The following is a 19,282-nucleotide window of genomic DNA, read 5'->3' on the forward strand; positions in this document are numbered from 1 at the left end:
CAGCTGTTGCTTCGCCAACTTTTTCTCTATTTGTACAATTCTCTTTTAATTCAAAACAGCATTTGTAGGGAACAACCGACGAGCTGCAGGTGCTTCTAATCAGAGTTGCCACTCATCTGCCAATCAGGGATGTGGCTTTTCTTGTCTACCTGTATACAAGTTAGTTACAAAGAAATACAGAATTATAAGGTAAGGAGCGGGCACGAAGGGAAATTCATGAATAGCTTGACTTAGGTGTCTGCTCACTTGGATACACTATATCAATTTATGAGATACAGTGCATTCGGAAAGTATTCAGACCCATTGACTTTTTCAGCATTTTGTTACATTACAGCCTTATTCTAAAATGGATTAAATTGTTTTTACACACAATACCCCATAATGACAAAGAAAAAACAGGTTTTTAGACATTTTTGCACATTTATATAAAAGAAATCTGAAATTTACAGTACCAGTCAAAAGTTTGGACACACCTCGTCATTCCAGGGTTTTCCTTTATTTTGACAATTTTCTACATTGTAGAATAATAGTGAAGACATCAAAACTATGAAATAACACATATGGAATCATGCAGTAACCAAAAAAGTGTTAAACAAATCAAAATATATTTTATATTTGAGATTCTTCAAAGTATCCACCCTTTGCCTTTGACAGCTTTGCACGCTCTTGGCATTCTCTCAAACAGCTTCATGAGGTAGTCACCTAGAATGCATTTCAATTAACAGGTGTGCCTTGTTAAAAGTTAATTTGTGGATTTTTCTTCCCTTTTTAATGCATTTGCCAATCAGTTTGTGACAAGGTAGGGGTAGTATGCAGAAGAAAGCCTTATTTGGTAAAAGACTAAGTCCATATTATGGCAAGAACAGTTCAAATAAGGAAAGAGAAACGACAGTCCATCATTACTTAAAACAGGAAGGCCAGTCAATATTGAACATTTCAAGAACTTTCAAAGTTTCTTCAAGTGCAGTCGCAAAAACCATCAAGCTCTGTGATGAAACTGGCTCTCATGAGGAGCACCACAGGAAAAGAAGACCCAAGAGTTACCTCTGCTGCCGAGGATAAGTTCATTAGAGTTACCAGCCTCAGAAATTGCAGCCCAAATAAATGCTTCACAGAGTTCAAGTAACAGACACATCTCAAAATCAACTGTTCATAGGAGACTGTGTGAATCAGGCCTTCATGGTTGAATTGCTGCAAAGAAACCACCACTAAAGGACACCAATAATAAGAAGAGACTTGCTTGGCCCAAGAAACACAAGTAATGGATATGGAAATCTGTCCTTTGGTCTGATGAGTCCAAATTTGAGATTTTTGGTTCCAACTGATGTGTCTTTGTGAGACGTAGGGTGGGTGAACAGATGATCTCCGCATGTGTGGTTCCCACAATGAAGTATGGAGGTGGAGCATTTCACTACACTCACAATAACATCTGCAAACCATGTGTATGTGACCAATACAATTTGATTTGATGTGATGGTGCTTTGCTGGTGACACTGTCAGTGATTTATTTAGAATGCAAGGCACACTTAACCAGCATGGCTACGACCGCATTCTGCAGTGATACGCCATCCCATCTGGTTTGCGCTTAGTGGGGCTAACATTTGTTTTTCAACAGGACAATGACCCAAAACACACCTCCAGGCGGTGTAAGTAATGAGATGCTGCATCAGATGACCTGGCCGCCACAATCGACGACCTCAACCCAATTAAGAGGGTTTAGGATGAGTTGGACCGCAGAGTGAAGGAAAAGCAGCCAGTAAGTGCTCAGCATATATGGGAGCTCCTTCAAGACTGTTGGAAAAGCATTCCTCATGAAGCTGGTTGAGAGAATGCTAAGAGTGTGCAACGCTGTCATCATGGCAAAGGGTGGCTACGGTGAAGAATCTAAAATCTAAAATATTTTTTGATTTGTTTAACACTTTTTTAATTACTGCATGATTCCATATGTGTTATTTCATAATTGTGATGTCTTCACTATTATTCTACAATATAAAAATAAAGAAAAACCCTTGAATGAGTGGGAGTGTCCATACTTTTGACTGGTACTGTACATTTACATAAGTACTCAGTACTTTGTTGAAGCACCTTTGGCAGTGATTACAGCCTCGAGTCTTCTTGGTTATGACGCTACAATCTTGGCACACCTGTATTTGGGGAGTTTCTCCCATTCTTCTTTGCAGATCCTCTCAAGCTCTGTCAGGTTGGATGGGGAGCATCGCTGCACAGCTATTTTCAGGTCTCTCCAGAGATGTTCGATCGTGTTCGAGTCTGGGCTCTGGCTGGGCCCTTCATGTACATTCAGAGACTTGTCCCGAAGCCACTCCTGCGTTGTCTTGGCTGTGTGCTTAAGGTCGTTGTCCTATTGGAAGGTGAATCTTTGCCCCAGTCTGAGGTGCTGAGCGCTCTGGAGCAGGTTTTCATCAAGGATCTCTCAGTACTTTGCTCCGTTCATCTTTCCCTCGATCCTGACTTGTCTCCCAGTCCTTGCCGCTGAAAAACATTCCAACAGCATGATGCTGCAGCCAACATGCTTCACCGTAGGGATTGTGCCAGGTTTCCTCCAGACTTTTGGCATTCAGGCCGAAGAGTTCCATATTGTTTTCATCAGAGCAGAGAATCTTGTTTCTCATGGTCTGAGAGTCTTTATGTGCCTTTTGGCAAACTCCAAGCGCGCTGTTGTGTACCTTTTACTGAGGATTGGCTTTTGTCTGGCCACTCTACCATAAAGGCCTGATTGGTGGAGTGCTGCAGAAATGGTTGTCCTTCTGGAAGGTTCTCCCATCTCCACAGAGGAACTCTGGAGCTATTTCAGAGTGACCATCAGGTCACCTCCCTGACCTCACCTCCCTGACCTTCTCCCCGGAATGCTCAGTTTGACCGGGCGGCCAGCACTAGAAAGAGTCTAGGCAGTTCCAAACTTTTTCTATTTGAGAATGTTGGTGGCCACTATGTTCTTGGGGAACTTCAATGCTACTGACATTTTTGGTACCCTTCCCCAGATCTGTGCCTCGACACAATCCTGTCTCGGAGCTCTACGGACAATTCCTTCGAGTCTCATAGCAAAGGGTCTGAATAGTTATGTAAATCGGGTATTTCTGTTTTTTATTTTTAATGAATTTTCTTAAAACCTGTTTTTCGCTTTTTCATGATGGGGTATTGTATGTAGATTGATGAGGAAAGTTTTTATTTAATCCATTTTAGATTAAGGCTGTAACATAACAAAATGCGGAAAAAGTCAAGGGGTCTGAATACTTTCTCCAAATGCACTGTAGCTTACCATAAAGAACATCAGGCTCAGCCGTTCATAAATATGTGGGACTGACTCATAAACAATATGCAAAATCTGATATGGACTGTGTTCAAATATAAAGTATCATAGTATGAGTCATAATACCCATAAAACCTAGCTGTTGAACAGGGAAACGGTTCCAATCGTTTTTTCACCATTCATTTTTCCCATAGACGATTTTAGGAACACTTAAAATAAGGGCTGTGTTTCATGTAGGCTTACCCTGGCATGAAGTTTTGATAACCATGTAGGTCTCTCTTGGACAAGGTGACTTTCATGACACCTCCGCTGTGGGACTCTATTTACAGTCTAAATTTGGCCTATTTGAAGGAGATGAGATGTAGTTCTTCCTTTAAAACTTCTTCAGGATCGGTGTCCCGTCTGCGGGACAGTTGAGCTAACGTAGGCTAATGTGATTAAAGAGATTTCTTTTGTTGGCATATCTGATATGGGCAGAAAGCATAAGTTCTTGTTAATCTAACTGCACCGTCCAATTTACAGTAGCTATTAGAGTGAAAGAATACCATGCTATTGTTTGAGGAGAGTGCACAATTGTGAACTTGAAAATGTATGGATAAACCAATTTGGCACATCCGGCGCCGACAGAGATGGCCGCCTCGCTTCGCGTTCCTAGGAAACTATGCAGTATTTTGTTTTTTTATGTGTTATTTCTTACATTGTTACCCCAGGAAATCTTAGGTTTTATTACATACAGTTGGGAGGAACTATTGGATATAAGAGCAACGTCAACTCACCAACATTATGACCAGGAATACGACTTTCCCAAAGCGGATCCTCTGTTTGGCTCACCACCCAGGACAATGGATCGGATCCCAGTAGGCGACCCAAAACAACGGCGCCGTAGAAGGGGCAGATGGAGTGGTCTTCTGGTCAGGCTCCGTAGACGGGCACATCGCGCACCACTCCCGAGCATACTACTCGCTAATGTCCAGTCTCTTGACAACAAGGTAGACGAAATCCGAGCAAGGGTTGCCTTCCAGAGAGACATCAGAGACTGTAACGTTCTTTGTTTCACGGAAACATGGCTCACTCGAGACACGCTATCGGAATCGGTACAGCCACCTGGTTTCTTCACGCACCGCGCCGACAGAAACAAGCATCTCTCTGGTAAGAAGGGTGGGTGTGTATGCCTTATGATTAACGAGACGTGGTGTGATCATAACAACATACAGGAACTCAAGTCCTTTTGTTCACCTGACCTAGAATTCCTCACAATCAAATGCCGACCGCATTATCTACCAAGAGAATTCTCTTCGATCATAATCACAGTCGTGTATATTCCCCCCCAAGCAGACACATTGACGGTCCTGAACGAACTTCATTTGACTCTATGTAAATTGGAAACTACATATCCTGAGGCTGCATTTATTGTAGCTGGGGATTTTAACAAGGCTAATCTGAAAACAAGGCTCCCTAAATGTTAACAGCATATCGATTGTGCGACCCGGGCTGGAAAAACCCTGGATCATTGTTATTCTAACTTCCGCGACGCATATAAGGCCCTCCCCCGCCCTCCTTTTGGAAAAGCTGACCACGACTCCATTTTGTTGCTCCCAGCCTATAGACAGAAACTTAAACAGGAAGCACCCGTGCTCAGGTCTGTTCAACGCTGGTCCGACCAATCGGATTCCACGCTTCAAGATTGCTTCGATCACGTGGACTGGGATATGTTCCGCATAGCGTCGAACAACAACATTGATGAATACGCTGATTCGGTGAGCGAGTTTATTAGGAAGTGCATCAGTGATGTTGTACCCACAGCCTCTATTAAAACATTCCCCAACCAGAAACCGTGGATTGATTGATGGCAGCAAGGTGACCAGAAACATGACCGAATACAAACAGTGTAGCTATTCCCTCCGCAAGGCAATCAAACAAGCTAAGCGTCAGTATAGAGACAAAGTAGAGTCGCAATTCAATGGCTCAGACACGAGAGATATGTGGCAGGGTCTACAGTCAATCACGGACTACAAAAGAAAAACCAGCCCTGTCGCAGACCCCGATGTCTTGCTCTCAGACAAACTAAACAACTTCTTTGCTCGCATCGAGGACAATACAGTGCCACTGACACGACCCGCTACCAAAACCTGCGGGCTCTCCTTCACTGCAGCCAACGTGAGTAAAACATTTAAACGTGTTAACCCTCACAAGGCTGCAGGCCCAGACAGCATCCTTAGCCGCGTCCTCAGAGCATGCACAGACCAGCTGGCTGGTGTGTTTACAGACATATTCAATCAATCCTTATCGCAGTCTGCTGTTCCCACATGCTTCAAGAGGGCCACCATTGTTCCTGTTCCCAAGAAAGCTAAGGTAACTGAGCTAAATGGCTACCGCCCCGTAGCACTCACTTCCATCATCATGAAGTGCTTTGAGAGACTAGTCAAGGACCATATCACTTCCCCCCTACCTGACACCCTAGACCCACTTCAATTTGCTTACCGCCCCAATAGGTCCACAGACGACGCAATCGCCATCACACTGCACACTGCCCTAACCCATCTGGACAAGAGGAATACCTATGTAAGAATGCTGTTCATCGACTACAGCTCAGCATTTAACACCATAGTACCCTCCAAACTCGTCATTAAGCTTGAGAACCTGGGTCTCGACCCCACCCTGTGCAACTGGGTCCTGGACTTCCTGACGGGCCACCCCGACGTGGTGAGGGTAGGTAACAACATCTCCACCCCGCTGATCCTCAACACTGGGACCCCACAAGGGTGCGTTCTCAGCCCTCTCCTGTACTCCCTGTTCACCCATGACCGTGTGGCCATGCACGCCTCCAACTCAATCATCAAGTTTGCAGACGACACTACAGTGGTAGGCTTGATTACCATCAACGACGAGACAGCCTACAGGGAGGAGGTGAGGGCCCTCGGAGTGTGGTGTCAGGAAAATAACCTCACACTCAACGTCAACAAAACAAAGGAGATGATCGTGGACTTCAGGAAACAGCAGAGGGAGCAGCCCCCTATCCAAGTCGACAGGACAGTAGTGGAGAAGGTGGAAAGTTTTAAGTTCCTCGGCGTACACATCACGGACAAACTGAAATGGTCCACCCACACAGACAGCGTGGTGAAGAAGGTGCAGCAGCGCCTCTTCAACCTCAGGAGGCTGAAGAAATTCGGCTTGTCACCAAAACACTCACAAACTTTTACACATGAACAATCGAGAGTATCCTGTCGGGCTGTATCACCGCCTGATATGGCAACTGCTCCGCCCACAAACATAAGGCTCTCCAGAGGGTAGTGAGGTCTGCACAACGCTTCACCGGGGGCAAACTACCTGCCCTCCAGGACACCTACACCACCCGATGTCACAGGAAGGCCAAAAAGGACAACAACCACCCGAGCCACTGCCTGTTCACCCCGCTATCATCCAGAAGGCGAGGTCAGTACAGGTGCATCAAAGCGGGAACCGAGAGACTGAAAAACAGCTTCTATCTCAAGGCCATCAGACTGTTAAACAGCCATCACTAACATTGAGTGGCTGCTGCCAACATACTGACTCAACTCTAGCCGCTTTAATAATGGACAATTTGATGTAATAAATGTATCACTAGCCACTTTAAACATAGCCACTTTATATAATGTTTACATACCCTACATTACTCATCTCATATGTATATACTGTACTCTATACCATCTACTGCATCTTGCCTATGCCGTTCGGCCATCACTAATTCATATATTTTTATGTACATAATCTTATTCATTCCTTTACACGTGTGTGTATAAGGTAGTTGTTGTGAAATTGTTAGGTTAGATTACTTGTTAGATATTATTGCATGGTCGGAACTAGAAGCACAAGCATTTCGCTACACTCACATTAACATCTGCTAACGTTGTGTTTGTGACAAATAAAATTTGATTTGATACAACATTTTGTAAAGATATGCAAGATTTCACTGGATCACTCTAAAACTTTGCACATATGCCACTATATGTGCAAAGTTTTAGAGTGATCCAGTGAAATCTTGCATATCTATTCAGAGTCTAAGTTGCACCTGGGCTAGAATAATTCATTATGCCCTTTCGCTTGCATTTCAAAGATGATGGCACAAAAGAAAAAAAAAACCGGTTTGTTTTATCTTTGTATTATCTTTTACCAGCTCTAATGTGTTATATTCTCCTACATTCCACATTTCCACAAACTTCAAAGTGTTTCCTTTCAAATGGTATCAATAATATGCATATCCTTGCTTCAGGGCCTGAGCTACAGGCACTAAGATTTGGGTATGTCATTTTAGTTCAAAATTGTAAAAAAAAAAGGGGCGGATCCTTAAGAGGTTTTAAACCATATGGAGATACAGAATTTAATTTATATATCCACATGGCTTCTCTTTGGAGTAATTTGGTGTCGTAATCACCTCTGTGTAGTGGATTATCTTTTTAGATCCCGTATCAATTTTGTTCTATAAAGTGTCTCTGGCGAGGTGATATCTTGATGTCTGATAGTGGATTTATGTTCTCCAATGCGTAGTTTCAAGGCGCAAGATGTTTTTCCAATATAAATCTTATTGCAAAAGCACTGTAACATATAAACAACTCCTTTAGTTGTGCAAGTTATACATGACTTTATCTCATAGGTCCTAGAAGGCGAAGGAAGTTGTTTCACCTGTTCTGGCCCAGGTGCTATTTAAGAGTGGCTGGCCCAGTGCTTCAGTTGTCTTGAGAGATGTGGAGGGTCAACACCTTTAGTTGGTGCGCCCTATTTTATTATTATTATTATTTTTCTCTCTCTCTTTCTCTAGACAAACATTCCTTTATCTGATTTTGTTTTGCTCCACTTTTTGGTTTGTTTCTGTCTTTAAGTTTGGTGTTGGTTTTATTTTGTTTGCCTCTTCTTGGGCAAATTTAGTGGGCGCTAATGGTGGGTGTCTTTTAGGTTCCAGTTTTTGTAGTCAACTTTCAGTGGACACCCCCATGAGTGTATTTCAGAACCCCTCCTTAAACCCCACCTGTTTTGGTTGTTGTCATTGACGTTGTTACTTCCCCCTTCTGTTTGAGTGTCATTTTTGGTTTTCTTGCTAGGGAACATAACAAAATAAATTCATTAGGTCCTACTATATGGGTTTCACATGACAGGGCAGGGGCTCAGCCATGGGTGGGCCTGGGAGGGCTTGGGCCCACCCATGTGAGTGCCAGGCCCACCCACTCAGAATGAGGTTTTTCCCCACTAAAGGGATTTATTACAGACCAGAAATACTCCTCAGTTTCATCAGCTATCTGGTTGGCTGGTCTCAGATGATCCCCCAGGTGAAGAAGCCAGATGTGGAGGTCCTGGACTGGTGTGGTTACGCGTGGTCTGCGGTTGTTAGGCCGGGTGGATGTACTGCCATATTCTCTAAAACGACAGAGGCGGCTTATGGTAGATAAATTATAATAAAAATTTCTGGCAACAACTCTGGTGGACATTCCTGCAGTCAGAATGCTAATTGCACGCTCCCTCAACTTAATACATCAAATCTGTGGCGTTGTGTAACAGGGACGTAAACACAACGGTAAATGCCTAATTCATGCATTAACAGAAATTAATGTAACCAAATGACGGGGATTAACGGCATATTTACTAGACCTACTGGTTACATATGTAATGGGGAATTTATAAAATAAACAAAGGGCAAACAATTCACACAATGAAACAATGAATGTGCAAGAATTGGCGACAGACAGTGGCCAGCCGCAACTTGATAATCAGCTAGGTCTTTTGCTACGGGCGCTACCCAAATTACTGGGCTTCCCAAATAGGCATAGGCCTATGAAACAATCCACAGCTAAGTCAAGCTCTCTGGTAAAGTATTTTGAATGATTTTATTTAGACAGGAGTAATCTTATAATTTTGGAGAAAACAATTTACTTTAGGGGAAGCCAGCATCTGAAAAGTGCAATGTGTACCCGCTAAATTTCCTTTCTAATTTGCAAGTGGCTGAAACCAGAGATCTCTAGGCTTATATAATGACAAAATGCTCATGTTTACGCCCTAATAATGCAAGTTGTTGTCCCAAAGGCAGGAATTCGGGCGACAAGCTTAGGTCTGCATTATGCCCACAAACACATTGGGCTTATTCAGGACAGATTTTGATGAGATTGAGCCCTCAAGCTTCACATCATCCTCTCTGCTGAAACTAGCAAGCGAAACAGTGTCCCTCTGTCTTGCTATGTAGCCGATGCTGTGTGGCCAGAAAAAGTATGAAATGCGATACCCCTTTTGTCCAGACAATATCAGATGTATGGTCTACACATACTGAGACAGAGGGGTGCTGTTTCGCTCGCTCGGATGCTTTATCTGAGATCTTTTGTTCTGCGAGTGTCTCGGTCAAATTAATTATCAATATTGAAATATTTTATGTGGACGGGCAAGGTGGTACGGTTGGGTGGGCCAGGCCCCCTATGGCCTGTCCATAACGCTGACCCTGGCTCGGTATAAGTAACAAAAATCTAAGGAAGTATAAATGGAAGTAGTTTAGTGCACCACCAAAAAAAGGGGTTACAAATGGATAAAAAATCTCATTTGAATCTTTTTAACATCTCTCAGATATAGGACAGACACTTTAAAACAAACTTCTGTTTGATTTATTTTTTGGCTGTCTGTTTTCCCATGTATGAATCTGTTATTCAATGTGTTTCTATGGACTAAAACCAGTAGGCAAAATTCAATGTTTCATCAAATTATTTGGAGGTCCTAAAATTCCAAATCGAATAGCTAAATGATCCTTGGTATGGCCATCTTAAAACAATTCCATATGTCAGCTTAGTAGAACACCCTCTTTAGGATTGCTTTAACTGCGCGTTAAACATCCCACAACATTGAAAGTCTTGAACGCACCCTAGACAACGCGTCATAGCCTACAGACGAGCCAAGTCATATGACCTTACATTAGCGCAAACTCACGGAAGCAGAGGAAACCAAAGGACTGCTCAGCTGCGGTAGAGTATAATTAGTTGATTTCAGGATTAGTTAGATACTGTGTTGAACTAGCTAACTATTGTTGTTAAGACGAAGCTTTTTTACCGTTATGTATATGGCACATTTCTGTTGTAATTATGGATTTGTATGGAGGCATATGTTGCTTAATGCAGATTGTTTGTCCCTCATACAAATCTGTCATCTCTTCTTCATTTGCACTTTCGAGTTCAGCTATCCCTCGAGATGGCAGATAAGAACTTTCTGTTATTCTTGTTCATAACACTCTGTACGGTCATTACATGTGGTGAGTTTGTCCTTGTCCAACCAACATAAGCTCTGATTTAATATATTTACATTGAAACATCCCCTATTTGAATACTGAAATGTCATATTCCTTCAACAGATGGGAGTGTATCCCTATCTGCTCCAGCCACTGTAAATCTGGAGGAGAAAAGTTCAGCCAATATCACCATAACGCCTAGGTAACTATGCTTATAGCTGGTTATCTACTACCAGTTTTTATCAGTATTATATATATTTGTTGTGATAATTTGATGCAGTGTTTGGCATTTCTTTATTTTTGCAGCTCTCCTCAGAGTGTCTCAGCACTCATTATTTTTAACTTCACTGACTCCTCCGCAAATGTTACCTCAATACTTCAACTGCCTCAGCAGGTATGCATTTTGTTTCATTCAAACTAACTGAAGAGCAAGAACCAATAACCATGTAATTGATTATTAATGCATCTATCATATTTAAATGAACTACAATGGCCACTGTGTGTAAAATAAATACTAGCACTTACATTGGAAGCATAAACGCATATTAGGTCTAAATGTAACAATTGTTTACAGTCACTTTTTATATATTTTATTATTATTTAAGTGCAGTATTTCCGACTTTATATGTTCTGTATTTCTGATCTCCAGGTAGAGTTGCCTGCAAACGCCACATCAAGCACTTTTGAGGTTCATGCAGAACATGTGGGTCAGGTGACAGCCTATTTATACAGCAACAACACTGGCATTGCAAGGTGAGCTGTACAGGGTTTCTGTCAGTGAATTCCAACTCCATGAACACTTCTCACTTTCAGACTGATTTTTAAACCAACATAATGTACTAAAACTCTCTCATTTATGTTTTCCAGCCATAAGACCCGAATCCGTTTCTTGGTCATTAGAAGCAACATCGTTGATATCATTAACCAAGTAATTGGTTGGATTTACTTCCTAGCATGGTCTATATCATTCTACCCTCAAGTATATGAGAACTGGAGAAGGAAAAGGTAGTGCCTCTGACACTTGGACTTTTTTCAAAATCCTCTGCATCACAGGATTTAGAGCTAAAGGACTTTTGGATATGGTTTCTGACTAACTTTGTCTGTTTGACAGTGTGGTGGGGCTGAACTTTGATTTTCTGGCACTCAACTTGACAGGATTCATTGCCTACAGTGTCTTCAATGTAGGCCTCTTCTGGGTTCCGTACATGAAGGTAACCGCTTACATGCCCTCACAAACGGTGTAACAAATTGGGACGAATCCTGACCTGAGATCTGCATACACAACTCTGCAAATGTTGTCAGTCATGCATTGATACCAATGGGGATTTGTGCTGGATAGTATTCTATGGTCCTATTGACTCAGTTTTTACTCCATATGGTTATATAGCAGTGTGTTTTTTTTATTTACAGGAAGAGTTTTTGAAGATAAATCCAAATGGTGTAAACCCAGTGGATGCCAACGATGTGTTCTTCAGTCTCCATGCAGTTGTGCTGACTCTTGTATATGTCTCTCAGTGTGCCATCTATGAAGTGAGTAACAATAGACCAGTCTTTAGTGACTTCCTAGATGTCCCCCTTGGTTATAAACAGGAGACAGATGTTGGCTGGCCAAATAATGATTAGCTTATGTTTTGATTGTTGGCAAAGACAGATATTCATCTGATCCTTTGTGTTTTGTTTTTTTTGTTGTTGGAAGGAAAGCATTTTTGTCAAGGCCTCAAAGAAACATTGATAGTTAAAAGCATTTTGAAAGTGATTACTGTGTTCCTGTGTTGCAGAGAGGAGGGCAGAAGGTGTCCAAGATCGCTATTGGCCTTCTGGTGATTGGTTGGACGTTTGCCCTGGTCACCCTCTTTGTTGCTGTGGCCCGTAAGATCACCTGGCTGGAATATCTCTACTATTTCTCTTACATCAAGCTAGGTGTCACCCTCGTCAAATACATCCCACAGGTATGGATTTCACAATATTTTACTGCATATCGGATGGTTTTCGCTTATGCAATTAGCATTTGTTACAGTAGATGTTGTTGCGCCTCAGTTGGAAATGTATGATACTATTGATTTTCATGATCACACTCTCTGTGTCCTCAGGTCTACATGAACTACCAAAGACAAAGCACAGAGGGGTGGAGCATTGGCAATGTGTTGCTGGACTTCACAGGAGGCAGCTTCAGTCTCGTTCAGATGTTCCTTCAGTCGTATAACAACGGTAAGGCTGCCCACGCTTCCCGTAGTACACTAATGTCCACATGCCTCAGTAGAACAGGCAATAATTAGTCAGTGAAAATATTTACAGGACAGTCCCAAAAATTCTAAACGTGTCTTCAGTTGCAGGCATTTAACATTTTTATTGTTGTCATTAATTGTTTATAGTCATTCATTGTGTGTGTATACAGTGCATTAAGACCCCTTCACTTTTTCCACATTTTGTTACGTTACAGCCTTATTCTAAAATAGATTAAATCTGTTTTTTTTTTTCCCACATCAATCTACACACAATACCCCATAATGGAAAATCAAAAACAGGTTAAGAAATTTTTGCAAATGTATTAAATATTCAAACTGAAATATCACATTTACATAAGTATTCAAACCCATTGTTCAGTACTTTGCTGAAGCACCTTTGGCAGCGATTGCAGCCTTGAGTCTTCTTGGGTATGACGCTATAAACTTGGCACACCTGTATTTGGAGAGTTTCTCCCATTCTTCTCTGCAGATCCTCTCATGCTCTGTCAGGTTGGATGTGGAGCATCGCTGCACAGCTATTTTCAGGTCTTCTCCAGAGATGTTCGATCAGGTTCAAGTCCGGGCTCTGGCTGGGCCACTCAAGGACATTCAGAAACTTGTTCCGCTGCCACTCCTGCGTGGTCTAGGCTGTGTGCTTAGGGTCGTTGTCCTGTTGGAAGGTGAACCTTCGACCCAGTCTGAGGTCCTGAGCACTCTGGAGCAGGTTTTCATCAAGGATCTGTCTGTAATTTGCTCCGTTCATCTTTCCCTCGATCCTTACTAGTCTCCCAGTCCCTGCTGCTGAAAAACATCCCCACAGCATGAAGCTGCCACCACCATGCTTCACCATAGGGATGGTATTGGGCAGGTGATGAGCGCTGCCTGGTTTCCTCCAGACGTGACGCTTGGCATTCAGGCCAAAGTCTTGGTTTCATCAGACCAGAGAATCTTGTTTCTCATGGTCTGAGAGTCCATTAGATGCCTTTTGGCAAACTCCAAGCGGGCTGTCATTTGCCTTTTACTGAGGAGTGTCTTCCATCTGGCCACTACCGTAAAGGCCTGATTGGTGTATGGCTCCAGAGACGGTTGTTCTTCTGGAAGGTTCTCCCACAGATTAACTCTGGAGCTCTGTCAGAGTGACTATCGGGTTTTTGGTCACCTCCCTGACCAAAGCCCTTCTACCCCGATTGCTCAGTTTGGCCAGCTCTAGGTAGAGTCTTGGTGGTTCCAAACTTCTTCCATTTAAGAATGATGGAGGCCACTGTGTTCTTGGGGACCTTCAATGCTGCAGAAATGTTTTGGTACCCATCCCAGATCTGTGCCCTGACACAATCCTGTCTCGGAGCTCTACAGACAATTCCTTCGACCTCATGGCTTGGTTTTTGCTCTGACATGCACTGTCAACTGTGGGACCTTATATCGAGAGGTGTGTCTGTGCCTTTCCAAATCATGCCCAATCAATGGAAATAGGATGCACCTGTGGTAAATTCAAATCAAGTAGAAACATATTAAGGATGAAGAATGGAAATAGGATGCACCTGAGCTCAATTGAGTCTCATAGCAAAGTGTCTGAATAACTATGTAAAAAGGTATGTTTTTTTAAAAAATTTAATAAGTAATTCTAAATACATTTTAGATTCTTCAAAGTAGCCACCCTTTGCCTTTGACAGCTTAGCACACTCTTGGCATTCTCTCAACCAGCTTCATGAGGAATGCTTTTCCAACAGTCTTGAAGGAGTTCGCAAATATGCTGAGCACTTGTTGGCTGCTTTTCCTTCACTCTGCAGTCCAACTCATCCCAAAGCATCTCATTTGGGTTGAGGCCAGGTCATCTGATGCAGCACCATCACTCTCCTTCTTGGTCAAATAGCCCTGACACAGTCCGGAGGTGTGTTGGGTCATTGTCCTGTTGAAAAAAAAATGGATATTCCCACTAGCGCAAACCAGATGGGATGGTGTATCGCTGCAGAATGCTGTCGTAGTCATGCTGGTTAAGTGTGCCTTGAATTCTAAAGAAATCACCGACAGTGTCACCAGCAAAGCACCCCCCACACCATCACACCACCTCCATGTTTCACGGTGGAAACTACACATGCGGAGATCATCATTTCACCTACTCTGTCTCACAGACACAGTGGTTGGAACCAAAAATCTCAAATTTGGACTCATCAGACCAAAGGACAGATTTCCACCGATCTAACGTACATTGCTCGTGTTTCTTGGCCCAAGCAAGTCTCTTCTTCTTATTGGTGTCCTTTAGTAGTGGTTTCTTTTCAGCAATTCGACCATAAAGGCCTGATTTCACGAAGTCTCCTCTGAACAGTTGAGATTTGTGTCTGTTACTTTTTTTGGGCTGCATTTTCTGAGGCTGGTAACTCTTATGAACTTCTGTAGCAGAGGTAACTCTGGGTCTTCCTTTCCTGTGGCGGTCCTCATGAAAGCCAGTTTCATCATAGCGCTTGATGGTTTTTGCAACTGCTGTTGAAGAAACTTTAAAAGTTTTTGAAATGTTCCGTATTTACTGACCTTCATGTCTTAAGTAATGATGGACTGTCATTTCTCTTTGCTTAGTTGAGTTGTTCTTGCCATAATATGGACTTGGTCTTTTACCAAATAGGGCTACCTTCTATATACCACCCTACCTTGTCACAACACAACTGATTGGCTCAAACACATTAAGAAGGAAAGAAATTCCTCAAGTTAACCTTTAACAAGGCACACCTGTTAATGCATTCAAGGTGACTACCTCATTCAATTCCAGGCTGTATCACAACCGGCCCTGATTGGAACTCCCATAGGGTGGTGCACAATTGGCCCAGCATTGTTCGTGTTTGGCCGGTGTAGGCCGTCATTGTAAATAACAATTTGTTCTTAACTGACTTGCCTAGTTAAATAAAGGTTACATTTTATAAAAAATTAAATAAATAAAAGCTGGTTAAGATAATGCCAAGACTGTGCAAAGCTGTCAAAGGCAAAGGTTGGCTACTTTGAAGAATCTCCAACACTTTTTTTTGGTTACATGATTCCATATGTATTATTTCATAGTTTTGATGTCTTCACTATTATTCTACAATGTAGAAAATAGTAAATATAAAGAAAAACCCTTCAATGAGTAGGTGTCCAAACTTTTGACTGGTAAGGTGTGTGTATATATATATATATATATTACTTTTTTACAATTATTCCTGTACATTAACACACACAGTGTCACAATATTCATAATACAAGATTTCCTTTTCATGTCCACCCACCCATCTCTTTCCCTGTGGCTGGGAGAAGAGACAAATCATAACAAAGAAGTCATAATATAAATAATAACTACAAAAACATACAGAAAAGGAAAATATTTATTTAAACAATGTATTAAAAAGGTTACAAAAGTACATTGAAATAGTGATGCATTTTGTTTTTTCAGATTAATTCCATCGATCTTAAACAGAATTGTGACATACATCACTTGCTGAATTAATTGATGGTCTACATCAGGGTTTCATGATTTTTTTCTATTGTTTCCTAGATGAATGGAAGCTCATCTTTGGGGATCCCACAAAGGCAGGACTTGGCTTGTTCTCCATATTCTTTGATGTGGTGTTCATCATTCAGCATTACTGTCTGTACAGACAAAAACCACATTATGAGCTTGTGGATGACCAGGAATAGGCTAATTACCTTTTACTCTTTACCTCTGCCAGTGAGACTGAGTCCAAATGATTTACTGAAGGACTAATATAAGGGCTTTCTTCTATGCAGTGTTCCCAGTCATTGAATGGGAAGCTATTTAGACACAGGGGGGCCATACTTTCTCCGTCTCAAAATGCGTCAACCAATTAAAATCGTTGGCGTAGTTGCACGTGATCAAACACTGTTGGTGCTTTCAAGACAACTGGGAACTCTGGGAGTTGGGGGGAATGAGGTTGAATCATGACATCAGTGCTCTATCAACAGGTCGGAAAGTCAAAGCTCTAGAAAGAGGCTAGAGTTCCCGACTTGGAATTCCGAGTTGGATGACTGCTCAAAATACATTTTCCTAGTCGTAGATAGCCTCCCCCCCCCCCCTCCAGTAAGCAGTTGTCTTGAACGCTCGGAAGTCTGAGATATTCCAGGTCCCAGTTGTTTTGAACGCGGCGTTAATGTTAGACGTTCCCTTCAGATAACCTGTCAGATTTAGGTTGCGTTCCAAACACTTAAACGACACACCCTCAAATTAAGTGGACACTTCTGATGACGTATTATTACGTCTGATGAGTTGACACCTGCAGGGCAAGGGAAGAATGAATTAATTTTAAATGGACTGCTCTTGCCCGGAAATGTGTCACTCGTTCATCCCACGGTTGTGTTTTCAGTCATCATGGAACTGTTGAATGTGCCTTATATGCTCTACAGTCAATTATGATTGCATTTCATATCTTGGCTAGAAGACAACGCCTCCGCAGACATTGAATGTTAGCCATCCTACTATATCCGGTAAATCGAAAATTACAATGTATAAGTGTGATGTCAGGGAAAGTTATATGCGCAAGCAAACGTTTCCAAAACCCAAACAAACAACATAATGAATTGTATGAGAAGTGTTTGAGCCGTCATGTGCATTAGTAGCACAATTTCTAACTTATTTACATTTGTTTCTACTTACACTTGTATGTTGACTTCTCCATATTAATGTTGGTTTTGGCTGACTTTTCTTAGTGGATGTACAATCATCGCGAATTGAATATGGGGCTTTTCAAGCCCCGGAGTGAACAAAATTGTACACTCGCAAACTCGACCAAAAGCGAGGGCAGAAGGGCTTACGTTGCCAACTCCCCTTGCTTGGCTAATCATTTGGACCGACGACAAAGATGGCTGCGGGGATTCCCCCAAGTTAAATAAAGGTTACATTTTTTACCCAAAAAATGTAACGTGCATAAGTGGTGGAGGGTGTTTCTTTTATGGGTTTGAAGCGCAAGGCTAAGGTTACGTTAACTTGCACAGCAGGCCCGTGATCATATCTGGTTCAAATGTTGTATCGGTCGTTGACGTAGTTGGACCTGATCCAACACTTTTTCATGAAAGTGTACTTAAAAGTCCAACGACACGTTCTGATAATCAAAGCAACTAGATCACGTGTGTTTGACTGACTGGTCAAATAGCTCTCTGTGTAGAGTGCCAACTCCACGTAATTGTTGCAGATTGTGGCAAGGATTTGAATCTCATGAGTTTATTTTCCCCCTTTTGAAATGCAGAATTATCAAATAAAACAAATATTTTATTAAAGTAATGTTGATAAGTGATAAGCAGTAATGGGCAGTCACTACCATCATGGCACTTGTATTAGTTGTTTTATTCTGTGTTACAGAATTCAACCCACATATGCACTTAATGTATACAAACATAATAATATGGAAACCGAAATCGAAAAAGTGATTGTTTTCAGAATCAAACCTGAAACCGAACCGACCTTAAAACACATCCTTCAGCACTAATATATGTGTAGGCTACACTTACGTTTTATATGCATTATTATAATCATCCACTTCGTCACAAATGCATTATTTGAATCTAGCGTTGAGGACCAGCAATTAAGTGTTTTTCTTAACAAAAATGCATGACGCAAGGTGGGCTTGAACCCATGGTTTATGAGCACTGTCATTTTAGCGTCAACAGTGTGTGCCACCAGGACCGAATAATGACGGTACATGACAGCTATTTGACAAGTCCATAAGGCTTTTCAACTTTTTTTAACAATATATGAAACACTTTAAATATTGCATAGACCTCTTATCTTTTTTTTTCCTGTAAAAGCACATTGATGTGTGCGAAAACTTGGGATTTGTCATATATGAAAACGTGCCGTTTGAAATGTGTCTAATATTAGTAGCGTAGTCAAGGATGCATCATGTACAATTGGGGCACTATACTTGAAACATACCAAGCAGAATTTGGAGGTTTAAAATATCCTTCCGGTGGCCATTTTGACCTATTTTAAGAAATGCCATTGGTTGGTAACGTTGATAGGCTGATGCAGATTTTGTTATAGGAAATAATCACTGCCAGCTGCTCAGGTTAGCATAGGGCTAAATGTGTCAGGTTATGTAATGGGAACAGCTAACGTGTAGCGTTTTATCACGTGCAACTACATCAACGATTTTAATTCGCCAATGCACATTTTGAGAAACTTGCTTTTTAAGCAAAGGCCCGTTTTAAACTTTTTTCTGTTTGCAAGTATGCCTCCAGGGCCTTTGCTTAAATAACATTCAAATGATTGTAGGATAATAGGGATTTCATTGTGTTCCATAAATTATGGTTTGATACCACTAAGGGAGGAACTGTAGTTTTTTTTTTTAACTGACGAGTATAGGCCTTGAACTTGTAAATCTGTCAAAGCAATGGCTCACTTTTTGCAATACAATACGACTGTTTTTTAGTTTTGTTATTTTTTTGTTATTTTTTTTCTATATTTGAAAGATAATTGTTACTTTGAAATAGACAGAAAACATGATGCTTTATTGTCAAATTAATAAAATATTTTCAATTTAATTCTAACGTGATGTTTCATTATGCTTACATTGTGTGAACATG

The 19,282-nt window shown here is 41.6% G+C and overlaps 1 protein-coding gene across 2 annotated transcripts; it reads left to right on the forward strand.

Moving 5' to 3' along the window:
* Positions 1 to 10,163: 10,163 nt before the first annotated feature.
* Positions 10,164 to 19,240, forward strand: LOC106613706 (cystinosin). Of its 2 annotated transcripts, XM_014216240.3 has the most exons (11): positions 10,164 to 10,239; positions 10,451 to 10,523; positions 10,623 to 10,701; positions 10,806 to 10,893; positions 11,149 to 11,252; positions 11,367 to 11,504; positions 11,611 to 11,710; positions 11,910 to 12,029; positions 12,278 to 12,448; positions 12,590 to 12,707; positions 16,242 to 19,240. In XM_014216240.3, exons 2-11 carry the CDS (start codon positions 10,463 to 10,465, stop codon positions 16,382 to 16,384), a joined length of 1,122 nt encoding a protein of 373 aa, XP_014071715.1. In that variant the 5' UTR covers positions 10,164 to 10,239; positions 10,451 to 10,462; the 3' UTR covers positions 16,385 to 19,240. The 2 variants fall into 2 exon arrangements, with proteins under 2 accessions (XP_014071715.1, XP_014071716.1); XM_014216241.3 differs by lacking the exon at positions 10,164 to 10,239 and having other exon boundaries at positions 10,246 to 10,523.
* The last annotated feature ends 42 nt before the right edge of the window (positions 19,241 to 19,282 follow it).

The sequence above is a fragment of the Salmo salar genome, chromosome 10 (genome assembly GCF_965601325.2).
Source record: "Salmo salar chromosome 10, fSalSal1, whole genome shotgun sequence".
NCBI classification, from domain to species: domain Eukaryota; kingdom Metazoa; phylum Chordata; class Actinopteri; order Salmoniformes; family Salmonidae; genus Salmo; species Salmo salar.

Excerpts from the sequence above, each read along its gene's own strand:
- LOC106613706 (XM_014216240.3), top strand. The coding sequence starts at position 10,463 with ATGGCAGATAAGAACTTTCTGTTATTCTTGTTCATAACACTCTGTACG. Across the intron at positions 12,030-12,277 it reads CTCAGTGTGCCATCTATGAA|AGAGGAGGGCAGAAGGTGTC; the intron begins GTGAGTAACAAT and ends CCTGTGTTGCAG. Across the intron at positions 12,449-12,589 it reads TCGTCAAATACATCCCACAG|GTCTACATGAACTACCAAAG; the intron begins GTATGGATTTCA and ends CTGTGTCCTCAG.